This window comes from Haplochromis burtoni, unplaced genomic scaffold, assembly GCF_018398535.1.
Source record: "Haplochromis burtoni strain Fernald_Lab_line unplaced genomic scaffold, NCSU_Asbu1 Contig_51, whole genome shotgun sequence".
Classification (NCBI taxonomy): Eukaryota; Metazoa; Chordata; class Actinopteri; order Cichliformes; family Cichlidae; genus Haplochromis; species Haplochromis burtoni.
The window spans coordinates 2,013,308-2,033,454 of NW_024582412.1; the positions used below are offsets into that span (position 1 = coordinate 2,013,308).

The 20,147-nt window shown below is 39.5% G+C and overlaps 1 protein-coding gene across 1 annotated transcript in view; it reads left to right on the forward strand.

Moving 5' to 3' along the window:
• The window catches only part of vldlr (very low density lipoprotein receptor), an 83,437-nt gene extending 63,631 nt beyond the window's left edge, over positions 1-19,806 (forward strand). The window contains exons 22-28 of the mRNA XM_042220599.1: positions 38-156; positions 1,624-1,763; positions 3,404-3,545; positions 4,457-4,606; positions 17,341-17,418; positions 17,535-17,704; positions 18,711-19,806. Of these exons, the coding sequence (XP_042076533.1) occupies positions 38-156; positions 1,624-1,763; positions 3,404-3,545; positions 4,457-4,606; positions 17,341-17,418; positions 17,535-17,704; positions 18,711-18,746 (835 nt within the window). The 3' untranslated portion in view covers positions 18,747-19,806. The remainder of the gene's footprint in view (positions 1-37; positions 157-1,623; positions 1,764-3,403; positions 3,546-4,456; positions 4,607-17,340; positions 17,419-17,534; positions 17,705-18,710) is intronic.
• The last annotated feature ends 341 nt before the right edge of the window (positions 19,807-20,147 follow it).

A 20,147-nucleotide genomic window follows, 5' to 3' on the forward strand; every position in this document is an offset into this window, starting at 1 on the left:
TGGTCTGCTTTTACTTATGATTGTGTCGGTCCTACAGGTTTCTGTACTGGTCTGACTGGGGAGAGCCAGCCAAGATAGAGAAATCTGGTATGAACGGAGTGGACAGACAGGTTTTGGTGGCGACAGACATCCAGTGGCCTAATGGAATCACACTGGGTAGGAACAAACCAACAAGTCACTGCACGTTTTTCTTTAAGTCTGGGGTGTCTACAGGTCATTTAAAAAAAAAAAAAAAAAAATCTTAAAATTCAGTCTTGATTGGTCTTAAATTTTAGTGATGTCACTGTGAGAATTTCAGCACAAGCACTTAAGCTGCCTGTGATTTTAATACTTTGACTATAAATCGCTTGGTATTTGAATAGTTCACTCTTTAACCTCCTAGGACCTGGCGTCCACATATGTGGACATCACATTTTGGGTTATTTAGACCAAAATACTCAATTTTGCTCTACAAGGGCCTGATATCCACTTACGAGGACATTATACCGCTACTGTTCTATCAAAATTTTAAACGAATACTCATATTTGGCTCTTTTCTTTAGAAACAAAAAAAAAAAAAAAAAATCTGGTAATTTCTTTGTTTTTACATTCATCAGGACCCAATCAGCCCAAATATCAAAGAGAAATTAAAAATGCATGCCATGGAAGAGTTCAGGTCTTAGGAGGTAAATGAGAAAGAAGAAAATGAGTTGCAGAGAATCTTTGAAGAGGACGCTGCTCGAGCCTGGCTTGCTGTTGTTTGAGTCTATTGTGTGATCTGTCAGTCTTTGATGTTTGCCCTCTGATGGAACTATGTGTGGGACTTAACATGCAATTTGAATGAACTTTGGCTTGACTTTGGCCTCCTTTTCAATCAATTTTGTAAGCTAAATTCTGAGTAACCAATTGTGCAGTCTCTAAGAAGAGTCTTTTTTTTTTTTTTTTTTTTTTTTTTTTAACCAGTAACAACATAAGGGATGTAGTTAGGGCGATTTTACATTAAATAAGCTGAATCATTATGTATTCAGTTTAACAGAGTTGGTGAATTCATAGTAATACTAATCAATAGGCTAGTTTTGTTTTGTTTTGTTGCGAAGTGATGGTTATGTTGCTGTAGCAGCTGTAGGTTAGTCAGGCGTTCTGGTGAAATACGGATTCAAATATGTGCCTGTACAAACCAGTCTGAGTCAATGTTCATTTTATACATTGTTTCCAAAAATGTCACAACTCCTAGGTTAATGTGTTTTAAAAAGTTCTCATTCATCTGATTGTTTTGTTACATTGTTTCTAGTAAAGTGGTGTAATCTCAGTATATACTTACAATAACTACAAGGTGCTGGAAAGCTTGAAAATACCTTACAGGAAATGCTTGGTGTTTTAAATTGACTTGGACAGTGACCTTTCACAGAAAGAAATGGGTAAACAAACTGCAGTGCGGCTTTCTTTTGTGACGTTTGCACCATTAAGACTAAAAGTCAGTTGATTCATCCTGTTAAAGAATCATCAGTACAACAATTTAATCTTTCATCTCATTCCGCTTATTTTTCTGTCTGCTTTCTACTTTCCTTCCCATTGTTCTCCCTTCTTTAGTCTTCCCATTTAATTTCTGCCTTCTGCCTTTTTTTTTTTTTCTTTTTACCCCAGATCTGATCAAAGGCAGGTTATACTGGGTCGACTCAAAGCTGCACATGCTCTGTAGCGTCGATCTAAACGGGGACAACAGGAATAAAGTGCTCCAGTCTTCAGAGTACCTCGCTCACCCCTTTGCTCTCACCGTTTTTGAGGTACTGCATTTGTCTTTTCTCTAAGCCAGTCTGGGTCAGTTTATGTTGACAGCTGGAAGATGAACTGTCTGACCTGTATGTTGGGCATTAGAGCGCTTTACATCACATGTCTGAGGATAATGAACAAAACTTTTTAAAAACTTAGTTCTGATCCAGGAAATTGGTTTCATGACACAATCAGTTATTGCACACTGCATTTAAGAAATCTGTCTGGGAAAATTTGCTACAGACCTCATCGCCTGTGTACATGAGTTTATTTGCATGTTTTTAAATGTGTCTTTGGTGCCAGTTGCCTTGTCCTTGATGACGTTTCATCTACCAAAACAAACTGGTCCTAGTTTTAAGAAGTAAAATTACAAAAATCAAACACAGGAAAGGAAAAGCTGCTCCCAGCTTCAAACCATGTACAAGTATGATAAAGAGTTTTGTTGCACAAAATCCTTTAATCAACCCAGTCGCCCTCAATGTGTATTGTATGTGACCTGCCAATGACCCACACAGCAACTATATGCAGACTAATGGAAAATGAACCAAAAATTTTTTTTAAATCTGTCTTTTGCATATTTTATAGAACTGCAATGTGCAGGTACAGTGTTGACATGTTTTAGTGTCCACCAAAACACTTGATGTTGTTTGTGTTTAACAACATGCAAAACAACTAGAAGATATATTACCTTTCAAATCGAGTGTTCTGTGTACATTTTTACCTTCCAGTTCTTGAATAAAGACTTTCCCATGTGTTTGTGTGGGGTTTTCAGGTATTCTGTGTAAAAGTATAGATGTGATGGCACATTTATTCACACGATGGCATGAGGTCTAAAACGATCATCAGATTTCTCCTAACAGCAGTTTATAAAAATCCATCCATTTAATATCATCAGGAACATTTATGTTGAAGCAAAATTTCTTTATTTTGTCCATAAAGCTTTTCAGGGGTTAAATCGCGTTCAGTCATTATGAAAAGTCCTCGTCCTTATTTTATATTTTAATATATTAACACATGAACAGGCTTAACGTAAGCATCAAAAGCCATGTGGCAGCTTCATCAGAATATTTAGATGCAACTTTGCGTGCAGTGCAGGAACACCACACATGCTCTGAGCAGATGTGACTTGTATTACTGTGGATTCATAAATTTCTTACAATTGTTGAAGGGCTACTCTGTTTACAGATTATTGTAGAATTAACTCTTATTTTATATTGGTATAAAACAATATCACAACAAATGACATGTAATTGTTTCTAAGATGTATAAATGTTGGTATGTTATGGCACTGAAATTGTTTCTGATAATTTAATGGGTCATATTAAACGTGGTGTTGGAGGACTTAAGTTATGATTTACTTTTTAAGAAGTCATGTATTGCTTCCTGAAGGGAATACATTTCTTGTGCTACTTTGGCTTTATTCTGAAATTTTGTAACAGAGTTAGCACTAAAGCACTAAGTTTTCATCAGTGTACAAATCTGCCCAAATCTTAATGGGAGCAAGTTTTCTTGTAATGACACAAAGCTGACACTTTATTGGCACTTAAGCACTTGTGTGATGACAGTGATTTATGGAAGTTTTGTATTGCTGTGATTGAGAGGACTTCAGTGTTAAAGTTTTTGTTTTTTGTTTATTCTTCTGCCCTTTGTCCAGGATCGAGTCTTCTGGACTGATGGGGAAAAGGAAGCAATCTACGGTGCAAACAAGTTCACAGGCTCTGACGTGGTTACGCTGGCCAGCAACCTGAACGACCCCCAGGACATCATAGTGTACCATGAGCTCATTCAGCTGTCAGGTAAGAAAGGAGGGAGCTGAAACTAGCAGAGGAGGAACTGACGGATATTAATACTTAAGCTTGGAAATCTTTACTCCTGCAGGCTCAGTGACATTACAGGAACCCCAGTATCAGAGCTGATGTCACTTCTGAGTTAATGAAAGCTAATGAGGGGAAAGTAATCAGAAATTACTGTAATTACACATGATCAAGGTACAAGGAGTGCCAGTGATAATTATAATTTTAAGCTGTGATCATGTCACCATTATTGACGAGAGTTTTAATGGCTAATGATGCAACCAAGTTGAGAATCATGTAAAGGGTGTAACAGAGGAGGCTAGTACGTCGAGCCCGAATCTTTAATTTATCCTCACATGTTTGTGAAGCCTTACAGTCACATGTTGTGCTCTGATTGGATTATAAAGGGAAACATAAGCCAGTCGATCCTCTTAAAGTTCTCATAAGAAAGGTAAAGATCCATGACCATTGAGCTCTGTCAATGGGCTATACCTGTATCAATGAGATCACCAGTGGGTCCAACACAGTACTTGTATAGAAACTCAGCAGTATTTGTTTCCATGATGTACAGTATACTATGTATGCAATACATACCACCACTTTAATTTTGTACACTTAGAAGCTGTAGTTTCTTGATATTTTGTGGTTAATCTGTAATATTTAAACACTTAGTCTATCAAAATGTGTCCTCTTGGTTTATAATGATCATGTGTGCGAAGATCCATAGGATGAAAATGTCGACGATCACACTATGGATGAGACTTAAGCCCTCATTTTGTTCCGTCAACCTGTGGATATACTTCATAGTAGAAGAGGCCGTTAAAGCTCCTTGCACTGTGGATTTAATGTACCCATGTGACACTTGTTAACTGAAATGGTTTGATTAGCTTTTATTTGCTAACCTTTGTGTGCAGGTACTAACTGGTGCTCAGAGAAAGGTGAAAATGGAGGCTGCAGCTACATGTGCCTGCCTGCACCACAGATCAACAAACACTCCCCCAAATATACCTGCGTGTGTCCTGAGGGCCAGGAGCTGACTGCTGACGGCTTGCGCTGCAGACCTGGTGAGTCACGGCACCCTCGCGGGCTTGAGTTGTGTTTTGGCACTTCATCTGTGTTTACACCTGGCTGAACCCTGGAGCAAATCTCACCAAAGCTGCAAACTTGAATGCTACAACATAAATTTTGACATGTTTATATAATTGAAACAAATACTAATGATTTGTGAGCATTTGAAGTACGAGCAGTATTCAGATATATCTGAAATGTGCCAGCAGCAGTTGTTTATAAAGTCTGATGGTACAAGTCATGATCTGCGTACAAGCTTGTACTGTAAAATGGTCCAGCGCTTGTAAAGATGCCATACAGTTTTGTTTTGGTGACATGAATTTCATCCAGCTCTTTAATAATCTCTCATGTTTGGACAAGCATCTGCACACATACTGTAATTATTATCTATCCCATGCAAAGGCGATGTTCTGTTCTCTGCATTTGTTTTCTCGTGTTAGCAACTGTCATTAATTTGTATACACAACAGAACTTAGTTGCAGCCACCATTTATAAACAGGGAGTCAAGAGTGTGGAGACGGTACCACAGGCCTGGCAAAAAACTGACAGGGTGGATCTTTGCTAGTGAAAACAATGCTGCTGTTGCACAAACATTAGCTACACACTTGGTGAGCTAATGACATTGACTTGTCATTAATGTTAAACACAACACTGCATGCTTATGAGTGATGGCTTGAGATGGTGCATGGAGTATTTGGGCAGTGTCCAGCCTCTGGATTGGATTTTTTTTCTTTTTTAAAGTATTTTCCTACTTTTAGTCTGGTCAGATGGTCTTGTTCAATAAAAGCTGTATGGCCAACCACATGACACTGTGTGGATTAGTGGAACAGCAGAGCTGTCTGTGGTTCTCACATTACTGCTTCTTCACAAGCATACCTTATTTTTTATTTTTTATTTTTCCCCCCACTTGCAGCATGAATTAAAAAGTAATGTAGGGTTGTCAAGAACATAAGAGCTACAAGTTCAGGAAGTAGCCAAGCAAGCATTCACTTATGTTAAAGCATCTTAAAAATAAATGGTAACCACTCCCAGTGCTTTGGTTCTGTGGGCTGCCGGGCTTGAAATATGCTGACAGAAACCCTGGACTGCATGATCTTAAAAAATGCAAATGCGGTGTTAATCTAAACAAAATGAAATATTTTATTAGTTGTAACATGGAAAGAACATGGAGGGAAAAGTAAATCTTCAGATTTGCATGAAGAGAAACCAAATTATTCAGCAGCAGGAACATCCCATCAGAGGTAGAGTGGTTTCTTGATGAATTGTGAGAAAATTGTGCACACTCCTGTCAGTTCTCATTTCAGTCACTATTGTGAATCTCCATCAAAGTGGCTTTAAAAGCTCTGCTGTTTTTGTAGTTTGGACATTTGAAGCCCTAAAACACAATACAGTTAGTAAGACATTAATACTGCATAAAAGTATTAGGAAAAATGGAAAGCAGGGAGGTGCCAAACCTCAGCAGTTCTGAGAATGTGTACACCACCTCATTGTGTTCACACATCCACCTGGTTTTTGTTTTTTTGTGTTTTTTTTTTTGTTAAGCCAATTGCTTCCCTTCCTTTCTGCTTCATACCCCCTGCTGCTCATTTCAAATGTGACTCTATTAAAGAAAAGGTAAAAAGGATCTTAGGTTTCACAGGTTAGCCACCAAAACACAAACAGCTGGAAGATGGAATAAATTCAGTCTAATTCTACGGTTTTCCAAGCATGTTTCCATGGTGTGTGCTCCCACTGTGTCTTGGTTTCTATCTGTATCCATGCCAGCCAAAACCCCAGCTGTCTGTTTGTATTAGTAGTCTGACAGCTGAACAGTAGCTGAGTCACTCGGTGTTGTGATCCAGTTTTTCAGCACCTTTTTGGCAAGTCTCAACATCGTCCTCCTTCACATCTCAGCTGCAGCTTTGTCTCCTCCTGCGTTGGGAAGTGTTTCATCCTGACAGCTGAAGTGTCGGATCCTGACGTTGATCCCTCTTCCACTCCATTGTTGCGTTTTGCTGCTGAAAGTAACCCCCAGCTCTTGTTTTTGTTTGGGTTTTCCCCCCCTGGGGGTTAAGTCCCACCCTGTGCAGTCTTCATTTCTCTGCACTGAGTGGAGCGTGACTGTTAGTGCTGTAGCTGAATGGACACAACACCAACCATGAGATTGTTAAAGGTTTTCATTTCATTTTTAAATCATGAGAGCAAGTCTGTGGCTGACCTCGGCTGCTGTGGAAAGATCTGCCACAAGATTTTGGAAGCTGATTGCAGGGATTTGGTCTGGTTCCGAGAAAGTGCTTCAGTTTATCCCTCCAGATCTCTGACCTCAACCCTTTGGGACAATGATTTAATTGATACTATTGCCGTCATCAGTCCTTGTTCTTTATTGACCAAGTTATTGAATCCTGACTTATTTCTGTTATCATAAAAAGGCATGAACAGGTCTTTACAAATGCAGTGCAGCTGTCTTGTCTCCGATTCTGAAAATGGAATTTGTATGAAGTCCTTGCATGTGATTGAGTTGTCACACCAACCTGCCAGCCTTGATGGATGAATGAAGCTTTTCTTAATTCAACATCCTGAGTACCTGCATACCAGTCATACTACAGCCCACATCACTCTGGGCCTGGCTCGTAACACCGGCAGCATTATGTAACACTGGGTCAAAAAGGCCAAACAAGCTCTTACCATAGTGTAATTGTAATTCAAGACATTTATCACTGCTGAGCCTAATGGGTCCAAATTCTGAAAATGGCCTCAGGCTGAAATCTTGTTTGTTTCTGATGAAGAATAAAACTAAAACCTTAATTTCATGAGAGATGAAGTTGGCTACTAATTTCAATCTACAATCCCCAAGCAGGGACGGATATTATTAAATAACTTAGAAAATGCAACTACATACCCAAAACGAAAGCTGGAACCAAAAGAAACCTAAATTATGAAGAAGCCCTAAAAACAAGTATACAAACTGTACTGTGTGTAACACCCTCCTTTCAGTATTAACCAGACTGTCATAGTTGAACTATGCTTACAGATTGATGGGATGACTGGTTTAAAAATAAATAAATAAATAAATAAATAAATAAATATGCTGGACTGGCTTAATCTTGACATGAATAATGGAAAAGGCTGATTGTGCCAGTTTCATGAAAGACTTGCACAGTATTGTGAAATGAACATCCTTAGGAAATAAACTTGTACTCTGAACTTTTGAGGCTTGATTATGAAGGATTTCACCAGTTCCATGATTCCTCTTCAGTGACTGGAGGCCTCTTATTCACATTTACTCAAAGAAACAGTCTTTTGATTGTTTTGGCACCGGGACCAAATATTCTCCAGTTCAGTTGTTTAACTGCTGGTTCCCCTTTTGTAGAAATCTAGTTAAACCACATAAGACACATCCTTTGCTTGAGAACTTCTGTAGACTTCAGTAAATATTGACCGTAACTATTGTTGAACTGGAGTTTAGTTTGACATTATTGAGAAGATGAGGGGGTTGGTTTTGGAGCAGAAGCATTACATGTGGCCGTGCAATAAACATCTCCTACTTTTTCATTTTTATTGGTCCGTTGAATTGCATACTTGTGCAACACAACAGCTTTACTTACTAGTAATTAAAGCATTGAACATTTTCCCTGAAAGCAATCTTTTCGTCTAATCACTTCACCAGTGTTGGGTAAGTTACTTTAAAAAGTAATTAATTACTAATTAGTCAATATTGTATTTAAAATGCTTATCTAATTACTGTGTCAGAAAAGTAACTTAATTACTAAATAAGTAATTTAACTAAATACTTCTTAAAATCCCTGTAAACCTTGAGTGGACAAACAATAGAAATTAAACTCTTTAAATAATAAATACATTTTTTTAAAGACGGAGACTCTACAGTACGCAGCGGTAGCATCTCTTCCATAACGTAGCCTGCAATTTTTTTTTTTTTAAGTTCACCTTCAGACACTTTCTGTGCTGCTGAAGTAAAATCTAGTTTTGCCTGCTTAGCAGGAGTTGCCGTGGTGTTATCCATGGATGATTAACAAGGATCAAGTGTTCGTCTATGCTCTCGTGTCAGGCGCTTCAGTAGATTACTCGTGCTATTAACAACGGCCGACAGTTGTTGGTTTTTTTGGGGGGGGGTTTGTCTCCCCAGGACAGCTTACATATTACTGTAATGTTCTTGTCTGCTTGTTTCAGAAAAGTGAAGAGTGTGTCAATTTCATAAAACCGCCACTCGCTTCAGCCGAGTCCGACATCTTCCGCTTTAGGATACGACTATGCAGCAAACTGGCGAAATGACGTGCAGCTGCACTACAGCGATGTTAAAGCGGCAGAGTTTACTTCTACGTTTAGAAGACACATTATTGAAATTAAATAATGATATTCAGAGAGTTTAATTATTTTACAATGTAACGCAAGTACATTGTAAGTAACTGTAATTAAAATACCTAAAAATGAACAGTAATTATTACTTTTTCATTGGAAAAGTAATTTAATTGCAGTAACTCATTACACCCAACACTGCACTTCACTGAAGTGTGCTTTGTGCTCTGGATGAGACTGTTGGCTGATTTTTGGCTGCAGAGAAAGCTTACACTGTGGCATACTGATAAAATGAAGGCAAACACTCCTGTTCCTTTCTTTTACTGAGGCTCATGCTTTAAGATGCACGGCATGGTGCTGAGATGGATCTAACAAGCCTGTATATGGAACCTACATGTAATATATTTGCAGGCAGCTACCATTTAATGATTATATGGGACCCTAATCCCTTCACAGCATTCTTCAGTAACTCTGACTTTAGTTATGGACCTGCATGTATTCCATATTCTGAGATATTATAGGGAAAGCAGGTTCAGGAACGGGTCCTTGGAGAACTCCGCACTCCCACTGTTTGATACCTTTTCAGATGTTTCCAGTAGCACTACTGTAGTTTAACCTTGTCTCTGTACTTTGACAATAGAGCTGAGATGGCTTTAATGTGATTGCAGATTTTGCAAAAGATAAGTTTCAAGTGAAGTTTTCAGTGTTTGTCTAGAGCAAGACTACATCTGCTTTAGGGCTGCCACGATTAGTCGACTAGTCATGATGACGTCGACTATTTAAAATTGTCGTTTGTGGCAGCCTTAATCTGCTTGCATCGGCACTCAAATTTCCATCAACTTTGTAAGATTTATTTTAACTTCGAAAGCAAGGAGTTTGGACACCAGAAATGGCCAAGTACCAGTGTGTTTGTTACTGTTAGATGTGAGAATTGTAGTAGTGCACTTAAAAAAAAAAAAAATAAATCAAACTGCAGCCCTTCTCTCCTTCTGCCTCGTTTATTTGCCAGGGAAAGGTTGCCTAGAAACACTGTCCTCTTCCCTTAGTAGTTTCTGTCTTGAGCAGTCAGCTCCTTTTTTTCTTTTTTTTCTTTTTTTTGCTGCCACAGATTATCCTTTTCATAGTGAAGCACTGTCAGATAGGAACCTGACAGCCGAATTCAGCACACAAACTCTCTCCTAATTGGACTAGAGCTGTAGACCAAGACACTGGTGTAGACAAAGTACTGGAACATCTCCGTGACAACTCTCTGCACTCCTGTCCTCCAGTGTGAAAGTCTCTCTAGTTAGCCTGTTCGGCTTTCTTTAAGAGTCTTCTCCACTTCCCCCCTCATTTTGAGTTCTGGGAGTTTTGACAGGTTTTACAGCTTTTCTTTCTTAGTGTACAATATCTGGTGGATTTTAAAGTTTTATTTTCCTCAGATCTATTTTTTACTTTTTTTTTTTTTAAATATAGGTGAAGTTTTATCAGAGTCCCTTGGCCTTGTGTACAGCAGGGCAGCTCTATAATGGTCTAAATGTTAAAGGCGGGAGCTTGTGAAAGGGAAACTCGCTGGTTCAGTCAAATACAACTGTTCAACAGTTTCGAGCTGATTTTAAATATGCTTGAGTGGGCACTCAAACAAATTTAAAATTCCTCACTGACCTCAGCATAATCCTTGCAGCACGTTCCAGACTTTTCAAACTTGATCCATTCAGCTGCCTCTCCAGAGAGGCTCAGGCCTCCTCCAGCTGTACCGTCTTGGACTGCAGCTGGTGATTTAAAGATGTGCTGCAAGCTGGAGGGGCACTATAACCTGAGCTTGCAGCAGATGGAGAATTGGCTCATGTGTCACTGTGCTGAGCAGAGCAAGGACTAAATTTGTCAAATGAAGTCAAAGATGGTGCCTAGAGACCTCAGCAGCAGATTGTATTCTGTTTTTGTTGCAAAATATTTGCCGAAGAGTGTCCAAAACTTTAACTGAAGGAATGTCTTTCTGTAGGTGTGCATGCCTGCATCTACAACCAGAAGATCAGAGTAGGCCCATAGTTCTCAGTGTGGTCCACAGTGGTGGCCCTTTAGAACACTTTATGAAGCTCCCAGTGCAAAAAGCATCCACAATAGGTCCTTTCTCTTCAGATTCTGTTCAGTTTCTCTTTAACTTATAAGATGAATTCTAGATGGTCAGCTAGAATGAAAAGAGAAAAGTGCAGGTAAATGTTTAAGCGTTTTAACTTCAACTTGGAGCATTTTGTTTCACTCATTTGATTTTAAAAATTGAAGTGTGGGGCATGAGCTCTAATTCAGCTTTTGGTGGGTCATTCAGAAAAAGCTTGAACCACAGCTGTAATAGTGTCAGGGTGGTAGAACATGGAGTTATCATTGCTGTAGTTAGAAAGTTTTAGTCCAGCCTCTGACATTGCTGAGCATGCAGATTGATGCTGCTGGGGTTGCAGAGGGGTATGTAACAGTGTTTTCTGCATGATGGTGGTGGGTAATACTGTGGTTATGAAGATTCCCAGTTGGCATTTGGGTCATTAAAGCTTTGATGCCATGAACTGTGCACCAATAAATTCCTGGTGCTCTGCAGCAGACTTTACCGCCTGGGTTCTTTGCAGATATACAAGGCCTTCGTGTAGTGAGCATCCCTGCAGCCTGAGTCACCATCTCATAGACTGTTAGGGAACCTCAAGCTGTCTCCAGACTCTAATAACTGAAAGTACCACCCTGACTGGCGGGATGTGAAAGTGCATACTTGTCTTTATCTCCTTGGCATCTGTGTTTGCAGCTATGAGATTGATTCTGTACAGACCTGTTTGTATATAGTTTTTTTTGTTGATGTCTTTATATGAAACTGTATTTTCACGCCTGTCTGTCCTGTTAATAAATAGTGAGAATAGTGTGGGAGGAGTTGAAATGGGATGCCTGTCACTTGCTAAAAGCGCCTTCACCTTCCTCGTAGTCAAAGGCTTCGTTGTCACAGGCCTCGTTGCTCTTTACTAAACCAGCAGATAACACATTTATCCCATTTTACAGCCGTCGCAGCTGGACCGAATGGGGAACTGTAGAGTATTGTGCAGCTGCAGTTTGGACCGGCCCTAATCTTGTTAGTGTGGCACAGGGGGAGAGAGAGTAATGAGCATTGCTCTTCACTTCAGGGTTTGGACCTCAAACTACTACAGAGGGATTCGTATAACAGTCTTTAGAGGCAACTGGGGAGTGTTTTTTCCTTCAGACTGCACCATCTCAGGCTGAAATGCTGTGCGTTTCATGGATTTTCCAACTCTGCTGAGACTTGTTCCACTGTTTATCATTTGGTATCATTCATCACAGGTCCCATCTTTCTATAAAGCTGCCAATATTATATCCAAAATTTCTGAATTATCTGAATGAAACATTGTCTAATTAAATATGCTTTTTTTTTCTTGCCGTTCATACACAAACCTATAAAAATGACAGGCTGTTTATATTAAGCAAAATGCATACTGAGACCACTGTTTTACAGACTCCTAAATGTCCTTGCCTTTTATCACATAAGTTTTCATTGCATTTGGAATTTACTGATTATTGGATTAAAGTCAAAGGAGTGTGGCAAACACGTGCTTTACCCTTCTGCAGATTCGAAGGCTGAAAGCTTGCTCCTGGCTTTTCCTGTTTGCCCAAAAAGTAAAGTTGAACCAAAGCCTCAAAGATGAGCCTTAGTTTGCAGGTGCTTGCTTTGTCTTTTTTTTGTGTGTGAGTTTGGGGACATACTGACATGTTGGAGTGTAAAACCTTTCTAGGGTCTGGAGATGTAGTTTTGGAAAGGAGATATTTGGTGTTGGAAAGAAAAAGGTGAGCTTACCAGACACATGTAGCACATTGCTTATCTCTACTTAAGGCTATGCTCGGGGTTATGTTAGCTGATGCTTGTATAACATACCTGAGACTTTGATCAACCTGTCAATGGTCAGGGTTACGTATGTAGCAGGTTTTTCATGATGGCAATCTGAGTTTTTTTTTTCTAAAATGACTGCATTTGAGCCTAATGATGTAAAACCAGAGCTGTGTACATTTTGCTTCCCAATTATACATTTGCTTTTGTTTCCCCATTGACGGCTTATAGCCATCCAGCTAGCCCCACCTTCTTCATGACATATGACAAGTGTCATAGAAAAAGTGGTCTGTTATGAAAAAGGGAAGTTTCGACCTGACAGTCGCATCATAACGGCCAAAAATATTGTGCCGTCTGAGTCAATATAATTGCAAACAAAAGAATTAATGGCCCTCACGCAAAGTTACTGCAGTTCAATTCCAATTTTAATCTTTGCAAGTTTTATGAGTGATTTGATCTGAAAGTGTGTTTGTGGTAGATAAAGGTTTTGGAAACTGCTTTAGTTTGGTCTTGACTGTGTTAATATTGCTTTTTCAGTCTGACTTGTTCATTTCAAGCCCTGAGACATCCTAACACTGCTGCCTCTGCTAATCAAGATCATATTGATCCAGCTATAAAGGTTTTATTGTTGCTGTAGCTGTCCTTCCTGGTTGTACAGATGCTGGTAGAGACGTCCTGATTGATGCTTTTTTTTTTTTTTATATAGTGCGCTGCAGCTTTGAATCTGTGAAATTGCCTTTGAGTCGTCCTCTCACTTGTCCAGCATTCGTCATATCTAAGCAGGAGAACCACAAGGGTAATGCTAAAGATGTGACATTGCTGCTGTTGTGATGGTTCTCTACTTGGCTTGGCTTTCCTCTCACTGAACAAAAATGGATCAGTGCTTCAGAGCATTTATTTACTAGCTTAGTCTCCTGAGATCTGGTCTATATTCAAAGAAGGCCTACTTGCATGTGTGCTGCTTGGGTTTTATTTTTTTATTTTTTTTTATTTAAAAATAGGACACCCTCTGTTAAGTTGTGTGTGAAGCATGATTCTTGGCTCTCTCTGTACAGACCCTACTTTCAAAGGTCCTTCAAAGGATGCTGGGAAAGGTCTAATACAGCCACCCTCAGGTAAAACTGTTGGCTGCGCTGCGTTTGTCTCTGGCTCGCTTTAAAGAATGTTGTGCTTGGTTCAAAAATGAATTCCAAAAAACAAAAACGGGCTTTTCTCCTCCCTCACCATGGATCAAGGAGGCATTTTCATTTGAATTGTTAACTGGGGAACATCTGACTTAAATGTTTTTGGGTACAGCCCATCCTTCCCCCAACCTACTCATTTAATCAGCTTTTTGTTTGATTAAAGCCAAAATTAAAGGTTTCTTGTGTCCATGGTGCTGTGGAGATTTTTAACCGCTTGGGGCTTGCTCTTTTTATTTTTTCACGTCTGTTATGCTAGCTTGTGCTTTTGTTTTTGTGTTTGTTTGTGCTGCAGATGCGGTGTTTGTGTTTTTTTTTTTTTGTTTTTTTTTTTTTTTTTTTTTTTTTGTTTTTTAATCTAACACAGTGGGCTGATTTCAGGTAGTCAAGTAGCCTGCAAGTGTCAATATTAACCCTTTCAGGCATAGTGGTCACTACAGTGGACAGCTATTCAAAGGCTGTTTTCTTGTATTGGTATCAGTGCTGATGATATGCCTGCACATAAACCACTACATTGGACACTGATGTCTCACTCCATACGCTGCCACCCACTGGTCGTTTAATTTTACTATAGATGTGTGACGTGTGTCATTGTAATTATCTAACCCTGTCATGCATGAATTATGACATCAATCAGGATTTTTTTTTCTCAAGTATTTTTATTCATCTTTTCATGCGGGTACAGGCAAAGAGGATGGCCATTAATGTTCCATGAATCTGTAAGTTCTCAAATGTGATTAATTGGCCTTCGATTACTGTAACGCACTTGGTTGATAAGCTTGCAGGAATTAGAATTGCAGACACATAACTGCAGTGTAACGGGCAGTTGTTGCATCAGTGTCTCTGTACAGCGGTATTTGTGCTCAGTGATTTTAGAGTCCATTCCTCTAGTGTTCACCTTATTGCTGCCCACAGAAAATGATGGGAACTCATCTTGGCTTTGTCCAAAATATAAATTATGGAACCCAAATCTAGGGACAGTCTGCTCTGTGTATACACGTATTTAACAAAATATGAAAATGCCTGGGCCACAAAATATTTGCTCACCCTCTCAACATCCAGCAGGTCAATAAGCTCCTTAACAGAATGCCTACTTTGAACTCTCAGATGTAACCTGTAGCCAAAACGACACAGTAACTCTAGACGAGTCGCTCTTGACCTGATGAAATCTTAGTCTGAGAATATCTGCGCATGTACATTAATGAGCTGATATAAATCTCTAAATATATTTGAGTACTATACATTTTGCACAGAAAAAACGAATATTTCATCCAAAGGGACAAAGAATCTATTAGTTTATTAATTAAAAAACAAAAACTAGGATTACTTCCAACTTTGGTTCACTTTCGTCTCCTGTGCTGTTAAATTTGATTTTCAGGTCATGTTATCTAGATTTCATTTATTTCACTCCTCAGGTTAAAATTTAATTTAACCTGAGGAGCTGAGAATTTTGTTAAATCTCAGCTGCATAAATGTGCTTTTCTTCTTATCTCGGGTTCATTGTTTTGTGCAGATAAATGTAATGTAGGACTGTGTGTGAGGAAGTCCTCTCAGGTCTCTTGTTGCATGTTTAACATTTGTTGGAAACAAAGCGGGCATCTCATGTTGGATGTGTGAATTGTCGGCCATGTGTCAAACATATCAGACTCACAAGGTCTAAAATGTGATTACTGCATAAACAACTTTAGGAACTTTGTTCTAATCCTCTGTAAAATGCTAAAAATGCATACAGCAACCCTAATCAGAAACACGAGGTCTGCTGATGAGATCCTCCCCCGTTTCTAAAGTGGAGTTTGTTCTCATGAATCTCATATAGGCAATTTGACCATGGAGGGTTTTTTATGCTGTACTTAGAGGTAAAAGCTGTTGTTTGCCTCTGTTTCAGCTGATTAAACCACAGTTCATTACACTATTAAGAGCACAGCACATGAGCAACACCTAGTGGCAGGAACAAGGAAGCTTCATCACTAGAATCACTTTCCCATTTAAAGTTTGGCATAATCTGGTAATTAAGACGTGACTGTTATATTACTGCAACACAAAGGGATTGTAGCACAAATCCTTCAGGCATCATCAAGAAATGAAGTCGTGCAAGAGAAGCAAGAATCAGCAATTCTCAGACTGTAACCCCCTCCTTCCCCAACGCTGCTTTTCAAACTGATCTCAGCTTTCTTGGGAGAGCATAACATTTGTGCTTACACCAAGAGTTAAAGAAGTCTTGCAGTCCTGAACATCTTAATGTCCTGTTTTTAGATGAGGTGTTGCAGGATGTCAAAAATCAAAGAAAGAAAAATAGACTATCAACAAACGACAGAACAATGAATTAATCCTCCTATGAAATCATGCCCAAGTATCCAAAGCCTGCTATATCCTCTTCCTCTGTCACTGAGCTCCATTGTTGCTGCAAAACACTGTTGCATTGTTCTGATATCCTTCATTACCATAAAGACACAGGCTGTAGTTTAGTTTGACGCAGCTCCAAACACTTTCTTCTGCTGATGGAAATGCTTTATTTAAACTGTAATAAGCAGTTAAAGAGCTTCTACTTTACTCCTGACGGGTTTTTTGACACGTTATAGAAACTAAAAACCATGTATGCTGGTGAATTTTAGAACTTGACAGTTTTGTTTGAATTTAAGCCATTATTCTATTTATAAAAAACTGTCCCACATGGAACAAGAGGAGTCTGAGCTTATAACTTTGTCCACAAAAGCTAAACAAAATGCCCTAAAGTCTCTTTATCCAAGCGAACCTGGATCTCAGACTGAAATCTTCTCGAACACAAAGACTGTTTGACTGTGTGTTTCGCTTTGATTTGGTAGACAAGACATTTATTGCAGCATAATGATTGGAGCTGATATTTGGTAAACAAAGTGAAGCTAAGGATGTTCTAGCTTTAATAAATCAAACCAAAGATTTGGACAGATTGAACTTTGATTACCTCTATTGATTTTGTCACATATGCGGTCAGCACTCCAAAATGATGGTTTACGCTATTTGAAGGGTAAGGTATGAATTCATTGAAAGGATGAGGCCAGAAGTTTAATATTTTACTCTGAACCAAAATGTTGACATGTTGCAAGAATTTAATAGTTTCACAAAGGGGGCCAGCTGGTAGTACGAGCAAATCCAACTTTCTCTTCTGAGGTCTGTTACTGCGTTCAGCCAAGCTTTTCCGCCCTCACTTGACACTGATACAAGAACACACTGGGTAAAGTAGACTGGGGAAATGAAAGACTCATCAGATGCTGTTTTCTTTAAAAGATTAAAAACCAGTTGCCAAAATGATTTTGGATTTTCACTTTATTCTGCTTCTTGATTGGAAACCGAACTGGTAGTCAAAGTCTAAGGAAATGTTTTTAAACTTGTTGGCTGTTGGCATGTGCCTTGTTTTGTCTTTCAGAAGCCAATGTGAGCACATCAATTCAAGTGAATTCGACAGCCAGAGGTTCTGCTGCTGCCTGGGCCATACTACCCGTCTGTGAGTAGATGCTGCCCACACACTTGCGCAAACTAATTAAAATCCTCATTTCAGATCCTTGGCACTTTTTGGGGGGGGAGTTGATTTGACTCCTGACTGTTCGTCTCTCCTCTCAGTGCTACTGGCGATGGCGGCAGCAGGCGGCTACCTGATGTGGAGGAACTGGCAGCTGAAGAACCAGAAGAGCATGAACTTTGACAACCCAGTCTACCTGAAGACCACAGAAGAAGACCTCAACATTGACATCACGAGGCACGGCGCCAATGTAGGACACACGTACCCCGCGGTGAGTGAAGAATCCACGAACAACGTTAACTCAGGGTAGTGATTAACAGTTCGTTCCAGATGAAAATTTAGACTGGGAATTTGGAAATTTCAGCTTGAGACATTTTGTTGGTGAAACTTTGTAAAGGTCTGAGCTGCAGGAACAGTTTAAATGACGGAGCTTTGATTCACATGTTGGTGTGCAAGGCATCGAAATAATAAACGATTCTAAGCAAATAAAAACAACCCAGGAGTAACTCTGTGCACCTGTCACCTTAGGTTGTGAGCAATCACTTACAAAATGTTAGCTCAATTTACTCATAAACTATTGGCGCTGTAAATAAACCATGGCCTCAATCACCAGAGTAACTAAAACATGCAGCTGCTTATTTATGCAAACAATACCATCACTGTACATGCATTCAGTCAGTAGGTAACCAGGCGTGGGCAGTGGTAAAGGACTGGTAAAGAGTCCTTGTAAGTTGTCCTTAACAATGCCTGTCTGTTTTTTTTTTTACCCCCTCATACACCTCGCCAGCGTTTTGTGTAATCCTCCCAACAAATGAACTGAACCAGTCACGTAACCTCCTCAGCAAAGGTGAAAATAACCACGAGCTGCAGTTTCTGAGCAGCTTAAATGATTCCAGCGAGGCTTCGGAAGATGGAGCCTGCATGTTAATGACCTCCACTCTCACCATGACCTTGTGGCCTGTAGTAATCCTTAATGTTCATTGTTGGCCGTCTGCAAAGCATGTATACAGATTAAACGGATTAACCTAAGCCCGGCCAGGGCCACAAGATGGACACGAGCCTCTGCTGTCGCCCTCACAGCTGCAGCAGACGTTTCAAAAGGCAACATGAGTTCAATACCTGCAGCACACGCCTTCCCTTTAAACCAGCACACTGTCTTACTTCATGAATGCAGCAGACGGTGCAGCTTGGAGTGAACGAGCCTTTAAAGTGCTGTTGTTGTGAGCATTTCTAAACCGGTCTTCCTCTCTCCTCCCCCTCCCTTCATCTTCCTCCAGATTTCGATAGTGAGCACAGAGGATGATTTATCCTGATCGTGTTGGGTCTTTTTTATTTTTTCACGGTCACACCGCGCCGCCTCGTTCCAGTGCCGACGCTTGACCGTAGCAGCAGCAGCAGACCTTATAGTACGACCACATGCCTTCTGAAGTACATTAGACCACTGTGTGTGGTGAAGAGGAAATGTTATTTATTATGTAAATATTGCAATGAATTCTGTCCCGACTGGTTTCATTCCACATCCAAAGTTGTAAGGATTTCTTTTTTCTTTTTTTTTTCCGTTATTTTTGGGCCACAGACATTTTCCAGTCATTTCTTTGTCCCGCCCTCTTTAAGAAGCTTGCTGGCATCGTGTCGCAACAGTTGAAAGGGATGAATTGTCAGTTTGATCTCCTCCTCATCTGGGCTCCCAGAATCTGACACGGTGAATGTTTGAAGACTGCACAAAACACGAGGGGTCAAGGGTCCTTTAGAAGTAAGGCTTTAATGAGGAGAGGATGCGGTCCAGATTTTGTTGCTTCCTCAGATGTGAATATTTATGTACGATCATGTTTGGGCAGTAATATCTCAAATCTAAGTTTTCTTTCATTAATTTAAGTGTTTTCTTGCCATCACCACCTCTTAGAATGCATTCTTACATTATTATTATTATTATTATTATTATTATTATTATTATTATGATGCTTGTGAAATAACCATGGTTACAGCTTTTGTAAACACTGTACATATTTGCCCATCCTTTGGACATGATCGTCAATCAGGACTCTTCAATGCACTTTGATCAAATGCTCCTTGTGTAAATAAGATTGTATACATTTGACTTGATCAGTTTTTTGCTATGGTTGGGCGTCATACCAGCGGCTCAGATGTATTTAAGAAGGAAAAAACAAAACACAATGAATTTGGTAAAACTATTTTGTATGTTTGTGCTGTTGCTGTGAACTTTTTCTAGCCTTGTACAAAGAAGGGGGGACACCAATAAAATGGGAAGACTCTGTATCTGTGAAGAAACTGATCTGCGAATCACTTCGGAATTAAAATTTAATCCACAACTTTGCTCAGAAAATCTTGTTCTTTGTTTTTTTTGTCATGCATAAATGTTTTGTGATACATGGCCTCTGACCTCACCCACTGATTTGTGGACTGTTTTAAAGCCTGTTCCTGAGCTGTACAAATTTTTTCTTTTGTCAAATCTTGGTTATCAAGAAAACTATAGGTGGTAGGTTGCAGGCAAAATACCAGAATTTCACTCAGCAGAGCTGATTATTCTACAAAGAAAGTACAACATTACGTTTGCTGATTTGACAAATGCTAAAATCCCACTTGTACATGACTGATATTACAACAGTAGTTGTAACTTTGTCTGTTAACAATGACTGTAGAAAACAGTCATTGGTTAACCATTACAGCCATACTATATCTGCATGATGCTGGGC